This window comes from Saimiri boliviensis, chromosome 8 (genome assembly GCF_048565385.1).
Source record: "Saimiri boliviensis isolate mSaiBol1 chromosome 8, mSaiBol1.pri, whole genome shotgun sequence".
NCBI lineage: Eukaryota > Metazoa > Chordata > Mammalia > Primates > Cebidae > Saimiri > Saimiri boliviensis.
Window position 1 is genome coordinate 28,750,302 of NC_133456.1, and position 12,726 is coordinate 28,763,027.

General features: G+C 38.8%; 1 protein-coding gene across 1 annotated transcript in view; it reads right to left on the reverse strand.

Annotated features, from left to right (window-relative positions):
- Positions 1 to 10,166: 10,166 nt before the first annotated feature.
- Positions 10,167 to 12,726, reverse strand: part of PDIA5 (protein disulfide isomerase family A member 5) — a 127,345-nt gene continuing 124,785 nt past the window's right edge. The window contains exon 16 of the mRNA XM_074404235.1: positions 10,167 to 10,280. Coding sequence (XP_074260336.1) covers positions 10,182 to 10,280 — 99 coding nt within the window. The 3' untranslated portion in view covers positions 10,167 to 10,181. The remainder of the gene's footprint in view (positions 10,281 to 12,726) is intronic.

Below are 12,726 nucleotides of genomic sequence, written 5' to 3' on the forward strand. Positions count from 1 at the left end.
AATTCATACAATATGAACAAATAATACTGGAAAATGTTAATATATGAATTAATGTAAAATTTTTTCTTCTTTGAAAATGTGTGTAATTAACCATTTAAAGCAAAAGTATAACAAAAATGAAAACATTTATAACAAATGAAGCAGTAAAACATATATTATTGATATTGTAAGGGAAGGGGGAATGAATATATACTGTTACCAGGTTTTTAACACCATACATGAAGTGGTGTAACTGTATTTGAAGATAGAATATGGTAATTTAAAAATATATATTAGGGCCAGGTGCAGTGGCTTACACCTGTAATCCCAGCTCTTTGGGAGGCCAAGGTGGGCGGATCACAAGGTCAGGAGTTTGAGACTAGCCTGGCCAATATGGTGAAATCCTGTCTCTACTAAAAATACAAAAATTTTGGTGTGGTGGCAGGCACCTGTAGTCCCAGCTACTTGGGAGGCTGAGGCAGGAGAATCGCTTGAAAGGAGAATCTATCTTTCACACTTGGTTTTCAATTGCCTGTTACTCACTCTTAGCTGTTGATTCTATTACTATGTAGAGTCTCAGTGGTGTTCAACAATAGCCATCTAGGCCAGGCATGGTGGTTCACACCTTTAATCCCAGCACTTTGGGAAGCTGAGGCGGGTGGATCACCTGAGGCCAGGAGTTCGAGACTAGCCTGGCCAACATGGTGAAACCCCATCTCTACTAAAAAATACAAAAAAAAAAAAAAAATTAGCTGGGTGTGTCAGGCACCTGTAATCCCAGCTACTTGAGAGACTGAGGCAGGAAAATCACTTGAACCCAGGAGATGGAGGCTGAAGTCACCCAAGATTGTGTCACTGCACTCCGACATGAGCAACAGAGAGAGACTCTGTCTCAAAAAAAAAAAAAAAAAAAAAAAAAAAAGCCATCTGATACATTACCCTCTACCTACTCTTTTCTCCATATATCTTAAATGTCTGATACCTTTGGTCCTGTATCAGATCAGAATGGTCAGGCTTTTATATCCTTACCTCATTAAGTCACCAGATGTGGATTTTTCAAGGGGCATGATATCAAAAAAGGTAGCTCTCTCAAAGTGAAGCACAAATAAAAAGCTATTAGCTGGAGGCTACCTGCTGACTCTCCCTGAAGCTGGGCGACAAGTCCTCCCTTGAAGGAGGATCCAGACAGAGAATTTCCATGTCTACCACAGACATACATTGTTTCTGTAGGATTCCCACCAAAAATGCAAAACCAGAAAATGATCACATGGAAACATTAAAGCAACCCAAACTGAAAGGCATTTTTCATAACAAATGGCCCCATACCCTTCAAAAATGTCAATGTCAAAAAGATAAAGAAAGGCTGAGGATATTTTCCAGACTAACAGAGATGAAAGAGACATGACAACTAAATGCAGTGTAGAATTCTGAATTATATCCTGGACTAGAGGAAAAAATAGCCATAAGGAACATTATTTGGACAACTAATGACATTTGAATATGGACAGTAAATTAGATACTACTATATCAATACTAAATTTATTAATTTTGAACATTTTAATTTTATTTTAGGATTAAGTTTTAAAATTGAAGCAGTGTAGAACTTTAAAAATATTGATTATATGTGTTGAAATGATAGTATCTTGATATGTGGTTTAAAGTATATTATGGTCAATGTTATCTGTTTCTTTTTACTTTTTTAAGGTAACTACTAGAAAAAATTACATAGTTAGCTTACATTCTATTTCTATTGGACAGCACTGATTCATACCGTTAATTTTTTTTATAATATATAATCAAGATTATTTCTAGCACTCCCCCCATCCCGTGTTTGTTTTGCACTTTGAGATTGCTCTATTGGTGTGTGAGCCAGTTCTGCGGAAGGCCTGGGCTTTTAAACTGTGACAAGAAATAAGTGGTTAAGACTATGAAGTCACTTTTGTGTAGCCAGTCTGAGGGAGCTCCTATACTGCCAGACTCCTGGTGGAGTTACTAGGGGAGAAAGGTGCAGATGTGTATTTGGGTAGGATTATTTCTGAGTCTTGGAACAGGGGAAAAGAGCTGCCAGCAGGAGGGGCGGGAGGAGCTGGGGCTGGGATGGAAGCAGGGATGATATCTCAACACTGCATTTGTATCAGTGGTTTTGTCACCGTGGCATCATTTCTTTGTCTCTCACACTGCATGTCTAGGGCTGTCCTTAACACATAGGTGTCATATTTATATTATGTTATTTTTCTTTCAGGTTAGCACCATCTTTGAGAGCAATATTTCTTAAAAACAGAAAGAAAAGTCTCTTATCTGTATCTTGGAAATTCTGAAATATTTTCACCATTGTATAAATGGTTTATTATTCAACATTGTGTTTTAATTAATGCTTCACATATTCAACAAACATTGTGCATCCTCTCTGTGCTGGGCAGTGACAATGGTGAATATGATATCGTCCCTCCTTTAAGGCACTCACAGGATGGGGAGAGAAACATGTATAAAGACAATAACAACTGCTATGGTCTGAATATGTCCAAAATTCACATGTTGAAACTCAATTGCCAATGTAATACCATGAAGAGGTGGGCCTTTAGGTGATAATCAAATCATGAAGGATCTCAAAAAAGGGATTCAGGGAGTGGGTTTGTGCTCCTCTGCTCTTCCACCATGTGAGACACAGCATTTTCCCCTCTAGACGATGCAGCAACAAGGTGCCATCTTGGAAGCCAAGATCAGGCCCTCGCCAGATACCAAACCTGTTGGTGCCTTGATATTCGACTTTCCAGTTTCCAGAACTGTGAGAACTAAGTTTCTGTTGTTATAAATTATCCAGTCTGAGATATTTTGCTATAGCTGCACAAAATGACTAAGACAGCAGCCAAACAAGACAAATGACAATAAAACCTGACCAAGTGACTCTGGGAGGATTTCAAGGGGAGGGAGCTAGAGAGAAACATGGAACACTTTTTACAAAAAGAGGTGATATTTGAGAATTATAGGAAGAATAATCACTTATCAGGCAGACTGTGGCAGATCCTGGAAAAGAGAATCCATAGTTGTAAGGCATAGGCACATGGAACTATTTAGGGAACTGCAAGTGGTCTGCTATTGCTAGGCGTGTAGATAGGAAATAAAGCCAAAAGAAAGGCCAGGCTCCAAAGACCTGATATGCCAAGCTGCTACGTTTGACTTTCATTCTCCACGCAATGGGAAGACACCAGTGGATTTTCAGCAGAGTAATAAGAAGACTGGATTGGTATTTCTAAAATAAGCATATTTTATAATTATTTTAAAAATTAACTATAAAACAACTATAAGATAGCTATAAGAAAATAAAGATGGATTTGGCTTTGGGATAAAAAAGGATTTCTAAGCATGAAAACAATGAAAAAAGCACAAATAAAAAGATAGACCAGATTGAAAAGTATAAAATATCTGTACATAAAAAAAGAACAAAATTAAAATTGTAACAACAACTTTTGAGAGAAATATATGCAATATATGACAACGAATGCCCACATATAATAAGAAAATGAGGAACACTCCCATTGCAAATAGGCAATAAACCTGAGAAAACAATTTGCTAAAGAACTGTAAATGGCCAACAAACATTTAAATAATAATTAAAGGGGAAAATGAAATACCCTGCCTTTCTGCTATTAATAGAAGTTGTATTTCATTTCAGAGTAAGCAAGTAGTTCCAGTTGAGAAGGAAAATCTCTACTTAAAAGAATAACAGGAGATAAATATAAGAGAAGGAATGACAGAATTAGAAAATCATCATTTTCAACCCCAAATGAAAACAGTGATTTAGACAGAAATTAAGTATTTGTAGTAAAGTCATTAGGTGAATAGTAGTGTCAATTCTTATAGTGCCAAAGTATGTCACACAAATTATTGTCCAATTCAAAGGAGAAAACCCACCTGCACGAAGGAAGCAGGTTGCCACTACCATAATTCAGGAGTCAATCTTAGTGGCCCTCATTATTGACCAGCAAAATATCATGAGTCAGTCTCCTGACGTGATCCAATAACAAGTATACCTCATCACCTATTGTGGGAAGTAGAAAAATTCCTCTTCAATGTTTCCTTTCTTGTTAAAGAATAAATCATAAATGATAGAAATAATAGTTTGTTTTAAACACTTTCTTCAAAGCCTTCTTGCATTTTGCAAACAACTCTTTGTTAAGCCCTTCCTATGCTACTAGCTGTTAGCCATGCTCACAGGAACATAGTACATTCTATGTCCTTGTACTTTAACCAAGATATTTATGCTATTATTGTTCTAAGTCCTTTCACAAGCAACTTCCTGTCTCTTCCTTATTTAGATGTCCTCTTTTCCTTTTGTCATCCACTGCCTTTACCTTTTGAAGAAAGTTTTAAGTTATTAGCCAATCAGGTTCAGTTTTAGATTGTGAGGTCTGGCTCCAACCAACGGAAATCAGATGTAGCAGTAAGGATGACCTCAAATGTGTACAGGATAAATAATTTGTCTGCTTTTCCTTTGTTCATTGTACTTTCCTGGCAAGACTGCTGGTGAAGGTACCCTTTCTGCAGGTAGTAAAGATTGCTTTGCTGAGAGATCCTCTGTCCCAGTGCTGACTTTTCTTTGTGGCACTGAAAATTTGCATGTAACACCTATGATATATTTTTCCCAAAAATATTTAACTTGAATCTATCACATTTTCACAGCTAGCTGCCCGTTTACAAACATTACAGGAAACAGAGACAAAGTTGAACAGTACTATAAGCAAGCAACCAGAAAAATCCTGAAAAATAAAACATTCTGCAGGCAACTTCAATAAGTCAGTGCATGGAGAAAAAAAGAAAGAAAATAAACCATAGATTAAAATAATCTCAAGAGACATAACAACCAAGTGCAATGCATGATCTTGGGTTGGCTTTTGTTTTGAACCAACCAGAAAAGACATTTTTGAGACAACTGATGCAATTTAACTATGAAATAGATATTAGGTAATATTAAGAAATTAGTATTATTTTTGTTAACTATGATAATGCTTTTTGACTATGGAAGTAAATGTTCTTTTTAAAACTGCAAATGAATAAAATATATTTAATTTTTTTTACTACACAAACAATCAAATAAATATGTTTAAAAACTTTTCATCTTTACCTATGAAATAGACTGAAGTTTCCTTTCATTCTTTATCAAATTAAAAATAAAACCATTATTCAGAGTAGGATGGCCAAAGCTTTATTTAGTCTGATCCTTTTCTGGAACATGTACAAATTAATTCAGCCCTTCTAGGAGCTAATTTAACAATGTATATTGAGAGACTTTAAAATATTTATGGCAGGCCGGCACAGTGGCTCACACCTGTAATCCCACCAATGTGGGAGGCCAAGGCAGGAAGGTCGCTTGAGCCCAGGAATTCAAGGTTGCAGTGAGCTATGACCGCACCGCTGCATTCCAGCCTGGATGATACAGTGAGACCCTGTCGCTAAATATATATATATATTCATGGCAACTGTACACTTCTCCTTCTTTTATTTTCTTTTCTCTCTCTCTCTCTCTTTTTTTTTTTTTTGAGACAGAGTCTCACTTTGTTGCCCAGGCTGAAGTGCAGTGGTAGGATCTTGGCTACTGCAACCTCCATCTCCTGGGTTCAAGTGATTCTCGTGCCTCACCCTCCCAAGGAGCTTGGATTACAGATGTGGGCCACCATGTTTGGCTAATTTTTTGTATTTTTAGTAGACACAGGGCTTCACCATGTTGGCCAGGCTAGTCTCGAACTCCTGCACTTCTTTTCTATAAATTATCCTGATGAAATAATCAGAGATACAATAAAGTATCTATCTACATATATACATACATACATAGTTTATAATAGCAAAATGTTAGAAACCATCAAAATGTTCAATATTAAATAACTGTTAGGACATCATAATGTAATATATTTTATAAGTATGAAAATTGCCAAAAAGTGGTTAATAACAGGAAAATGTGCATACTAAAGTGCTAAGTGGAAAATCAGTATATAATTCTATAGATTTTTAATCTTTTCAAATATATGGAAAAAAGACTGAAAGACAATATGGCACAATAGATGTACAATTTATCACAGAGTGAGATTAGTCTTTATTTTTTCTAACTTTTCTGTATTTTACACCTTTTCGATAATGAACAGATATTCTTAACCGGGTGCGGTGGCTCATGCCTATAATTCCAACACTTTGGGAGGCCGACGAGGGCACATTACATGAAATCAGGAGTTTGAGACTAGCTGGGCCAACATGACAAAACCCTATCTCTACTAAAAATACAAAAATTAGCCAGGCATGGTGGTGGGTGCCTGTAATCCCAGCTATTCGGGAAGATGAGGCAGCGAGAATTACTTGAACCTGGGAAGCAGAGGTTGCAGTGAGCAGAGCACTCTAGCCTGGGTGACAGAGCAAGACTCTGTCTCAAAAAAAGAAAAAAAGGATATTCTTTTATTCTTATAATTAGAAGGAAATGTTGTTCATAGGAAAACACCTCGTAAAACAAGAAATCCAGAAGGTTGCATCAGGTCACCTGATGCAGTGTGGGGCATGGGCTGAGGATGAGAGTTGCAAAATCCTGTTTATATAAAATTATTTGCAGTCTTAAATGATTTTAACAACAAAAATCACTTATACTTCCTATAAAAATTAGAATGTGGAAGTACATAAAGTAAAAAATGAAAAGTCACCTCTTAACTTTTCTGCCATCTTTCTCTTACTCATTTAGTGAATATTTTTTCATACACAGCTTTTTCAAAAAATGAGATAATATTCTATGTATTATTCTATAACTTGTTTTTAATGACTTAATAAAATTTTACAGAGGTGTTTACTTCATTCTTTTTAACAGTGGCAGGTGGTAATGAGGATGTACCATAAGTTATTGAATCATTTTCTATTAGCAGATGTTTAGGTGTCCTTTTCATGCCACTGCAAACAGCGCTGTCACCAACACCATCATATATGCATTCTTACGTAGTGTGTTTGAGTAGAACAGATTTTTTTGGAGTAAGATTTCTTGGTCAAAGGGCATGCAGGTTCAAAAATTTTACAACTACTACCAGATTTTTCCTCAAAATCCTATACTATACTAACTTGTACTGTCACCAATAATGTGCTTGTTTCCTCACTCCCCCACCAAAACTAGGTTTGTATTATCAGACTGTTTTTCATTTTTATCATTATTATTTTTTTTTGAGACCCAGTCTCACTCTGTTGCACAGGCTGAAGTGCAGTGATGTGATCTCGGCTCACTGCAACCTCCACCTCCTAGGTTCAAGTGATTCTCCTGCGTCACCCTCCCAAGTAGCTGGGATTACAGGCACCAGCCACCAGGTCTGGCTAATTTTGGCATTTTTAGTAAAGACAGGGGTTTTACCATGTTGGCCAGGCTGGTCTCAAACTCCTGACCTCAAGTGATCCATCCACCATGCCCAGCCTTGCTTGTAATTTTTATGTTACTAATGAGATTGGTATTTTTTATTTGTTTCTTGGCCAAATGTGTGGAATCTTTAGTAAATTACCTATTAATCTGTCCCTTTGCCTAAAGAATATATGAATACTATTATTAATTTGATAGAATCTTAGAAATAAAGTGACTTCCTAAAATATTACAAATTCTGCTAACTAAGGATAAAATGTTTCAGTCTCACCTGAAACAAGGATTCTCATTTCTTAGACTCTCATTTTGAATGTTTGCCTCTTTGGATCCAAAAATCCAAAAAAACTTGTTGATGTTCTCCTCTTTTTAAAAAATAGAATTTGATGTTCTACTTTGTGGATAGTTACATTATCATAATTTTCCAGGTGGGGAATCAGAGCACGAAGCATTGTACTTACTTAGAGTCACAGAATGATTCACTGGCAGACATGCATCCGAAATCCATTGCTCCATCTTATTTTTCAATTATGTGCCCCACACTTTCCTCCATCAATTCACTCCTCACCACAGTTTCATTTACTGAAATAAAGAGCCAGTTAGTATTCATGGGTTTTATTCAAACACATAAATATGTAAGTTCATGAAAGAGTGAAATGATTGCACCTAGGCTATAAATTATTTCTTGTTCATGTTTACAAATAAGGTTTTAATTACTGTATACTTCTTGGCCATAGAAAAAATGACTTAGGAATAATTTTCCTCCAACCAAAATTTAGTAAGAAATATGTTTTAGTACAGTGCTGTTGGCACAGAGAGAAACCTCAATGTGACATTGTTGCTGCAGTGTAAGAAAAAAGCATAAGGTAAGCTGCAAGGAAAGGACTTTAAACTTTTATTACGGCACAAGGTTTTAAGTGGGGGATGTTCTCCAGATCGAAAATATGATTTCCCTAAGTGCTATCAGTCACTTCTTCACTGCCTCCATATAGCAGTGACCTTGTTGGATAGATGGAGTGGAGAGAAAAGGCTGTTTCTCAGAAACAAGGAGTTGGCTGTGTGGTACAGCGATACCTTCTTTCACTGTTTTCTGGGGACTGTGAGATGTTCTTAATACTGACAAAAATGATTTTAAAATAACTACTCCTGTTTATTTATCATGTGCTAATTACTTTGTGCTCATTGTATTTTCCTAGCAACCTTATGTTTTCAGTATTATTATTTTTATTTTACAAAAATATTGGGCAATTTCTCACAACTAGGAAATGTAAGAGCCAAGATTCCCACCCAGACCTGCTGGCTCACTTGCAGGCTCTGTTCTCCAGGACGCTTTGCTGCCACCTCAGTTTGGGGGTTCTGGGATGCTAAAGGCTGAGTGTCCCCTCAGGGCACCTCATATGTCTTAGAGATCCAGCCCAGGCCAAGTCTGTCTCTTGGCTTTGCAAGTTCAGAAAGCCAATGTTCTGAGTTGGTCCATCCAGGAATGGGGTAAAGCACTGGGCTAGGCATCCTCTGAGGGATCTAGCTGGTTGCTGGGGAAAATATCAGAAGTTATATTTCAGATAACTTCCCAGAACTGTGGAGGGGTGAAGAGTCACATCCCAGGGAACCCAGAGAGGTGGCAAGATGGGAAATACAAAGAGCAGGCCACAACAGATATCGGTCCATTCCAATTCCAGCCATCACAGCAGTAAGCTGGAAGTCACACCGTGGAGAGGTCAGGGTTCCCCAGAGGTCAGCCAAATGGCAACCTGGAGTCTCGAGGAACTATAGCAGCAGAAAGGCCTCTGGGAGCCTTGCCTCCTCTCACTGTGAGAGACCAGCCTGTGCACATCTGGAGGCTTGCTGGGAGATCAGGGCAGACTTTGGGCTGGGGATGCAGAAGCACAGGGCAGGCACCACTCTTGGAGGTGCATTGACTGAGCCAGCCAAGCAACCCTACTAGAAATGAAGCTGCAGGTTACTTCACCGCCACAAGCAATTAACCCTTTCAGGTTAAGTTTTTCATTCACATTCCTGGAAGGATCAGTCTATTAATTACGTGCCAACTCATTGCCACTTAGCCACAGTGGATTGGAACATGTGACCAAAGGAATTATCCAGCAATCAATTAGATTTTCTCATGAGTTTTACCTAAGAAACATGGAGAACGCGTGAGTCAGATGGCATGGACAGAGAGCTGCAAGGTCATGTGGAGAGCTGTCCGGAGAACCCATGAAGTGTTATTTGTGACTCAAATTACAAGGGAGTGGATATTTAGAACATAGCAAAGGAAGCCAAAGGGAAATAAATAAAATTATATGTATCTGGAGAGAGACAGAGAGACAGAGAGAGAGAGAGAGAGAGAGAGAGAGAGAGAGAGAGAGAGATCTCATTTTATGGTTTCAAATGAGGACAGCCTATTTCCTGTAATCAAGTCTCTGCGAGATTCCCCCCAGTGTTAATAGCACCCCCTGTTTTTATTTGAGTTTCTTAGGGTGGATTTCTTTTCTTACCAACAACTTCTGACCCAGAAATTTATAAATTTCTCATTTATGAATAAGAATGCCATTGTATTCATGAACAATGGAATGCTCCTTTCCAAGGAGAATTATGCTCACACACGTGGAAAATGTAAAGAGTAATCTGAATGTCACTTTGTAAGCAGAGTTGTCAGAACCCAGGATGTTGGATCATCTCAAAAGTTTGGTTCAGACTGAGGCAGCAACTGGAAAATACTCTTTTCTGAGGGAGCAGAGAGAAACAAACAATTACTGAATATCTACAGAGAGACCCTTAGATGTTGCATATGGGTTATATCATTTAAACTTCACAACTCACCAGTCGTGGTGGCTCACTTCTGTAATCCCAGCACTCTGGGAGGCCGAGGCAGGCAGATTGCTTGGGCCCAAGAGTCTGAGACCAGCTTAGGTAAAATGGTGAGATCCTGTGTCTACAAAAAAATACAAAACACAAAAAATTAGCCAGGCATGGTGGTGTGCAGCTGTGGTACCAGCTACCCAGGAGGTTGAGGTGGGGGGATCACCTGAGGCCAGTAACTCAAGAATGCAGTGAGCTATGATCACACCATTGCACTCCAGCCTCAGCAATAGAGTGAGACCTTGTCTCTAAAAACATAATAATTTTTTTTTAAAAAAACTATCATTTTATTGTAGAAAGAAGTTACAAGACTGCCAGAGGTAACAAAACTAGGCAGCCACACAGCTGGGAATCAAAGTCTTCCTCTTCTCAGGTCTCCTAGGGACTAAATGCTAACAGGAACTCACCATAGCCCTTACCCCATTGAGCAGTGATGGTCAATTTTTATATCAACGTAGATGGGCCACTGGGCACAGTGGCTCATGCCTATAATCACAGCACTCTGAGAGGCTGAGATGGAAGGATCACTTGAGTCCAGGAAGAGAGGAGCTTGGGCAACATAATAAGACCCCTGTCTCTACCAAAAAACTTTAAAAAAAATATAGCCGTCTAGGTACTCTGAAGGCTGAGAGGCAGGAGGATCACTTGGACCCAGGAGTTCAAGGCTGCAGTGAGCTCACTGCACCCTGGGGGAAAAGCCAGAACTAGTCTCTAAAAAAGCAAAACAGTGGGATCTCAAAATCAAAACAACTGAATTCATGGATATAGAGAGTAGACGGATGGTTACCAGAGGCTGAAAACGGTAGTGGGGTCCTTGGGAGAACATGGAGATGATTAATGGGTAACAAAAAAATAGAAAGAATGAAGAAGACCTACTATTTGATAACACAATGGGGTGACTATAGTCAACAATAACTTAGTTTTACATTTTACAATAAAGAGTATAATTGGATTGTTTGTAACTCAAAAGATAAATGCTCGAGAGGATGGATACCCCATTCTTCATGACGTGCTTATTTCACATTGTATGCCTTTATCAAAACATCTTATGTACCCCATAAATACATAGGACTACTATGTACACACAAAAATTAAAAATAAATAAGCAAAACAAAACAAAATAAAAACATGATGGACCATGGTGCCCAGATATTTGGTTAAACATTATGCTAGACATTTCTGTGAGGGTGTTTTTGCTGACATTAACATTTAACATTACTCATCTGCTTGGAGTCAGGCAGATTGCCCTCCATAATGTGGGTGGGCCTCACCCAATCAGTTGAACGCTAGAGCAAAGTATGGCCTTCTCCATGCAAAAAGAAATTCTGCCGGCAGATAGCCTTTAGGCTTGAGCTGCAGCACCCACGCTCCCTGGGTTTCCTAGCCAGGGATCCCCAACCCCCCAGCCACGGACAGTACCAGTCCGTGGCCTGTTAGAAACTGAGCTGCACAGAAGGAGGTGAGCAAGAGCATTCCTGCCTGAGCTCTACCTCCTGTCAGGTCAGTGGCGGCATCAGATTTTCAAAGGAGCACATGTGCACTGCGCATGTGAAGGATCTAAGTTGCACACTCCTTATGAGAATCACCCCTGCCACCCACCTACAGAAAAATTGTCTTCCATGAAACCAGTTCCTGGTATCAATAAGGTTGGGGACCACTGTACTAGCACGTGCTGCAGATTTTTGATTTGCCAGCCTCTATAACCTCATGAACCAATTCCTCAAAATAAATCTCTCTATAAATATAGACAAGCTATTTGTTCTGTTTGTGCGGTGAACACTGACTAATACAGGCAGATGAATAACTACTACTGGCACTTTTTCTTTAAGTCTGTATAAGTTAGGACCATTACTTCTGACATCTCAGGCCTATAGAAAAGTACATTCAGAACCCCAAAATAGAATGCATCTGTTGCAAAAATTCCCCTCCTTTGTCTATTAAATTTCATTATTTACTTATTTATTTGATGTTTTTATTTATTTTTTGAAACAGAGTTTTGCTCTTGTTGCCCAGGCTGGAGTGCAATGGCCTGATCTCAACTCACTGCAATCTCTGCCTCCCGGGTTAAAGCAATTCTCCTTCTTCAGCCTCCCGAATAACTGGGATTACAGGCGAGAACCACCATGCCTGGCTAATTTTTTTTTTGTAGAGACAGGGTTTCACCATGTTGGTCAGGATGGTCTCTATCTCCTGACTTTGTGATCCACCCGCCTTGGGCTCCCAAAGTTCTGGGATTATAGGCATGAGCCACTGCGCCCAGGAAAATTTTTGAATTTTTAGTAGAGACGGGGTTTTGCCATGTTGGCCAGGCTGGTCTGGCCTTGGCCTCCCAAAGTGCTGGGATTACAGGCATGAGCCGCCGTGCCCAGACTATTAAATTTCATTAGATTCCATTTTAGAGTGACTTTCCTGACCTTGTCTTCAGATTCCAGCTTAGCTCAGTGTTTCAAGTTGTGGGAATATATAAATTAACCAAGATATTATTCATCATACTTTAACATCAGCAATAATAAGTACTG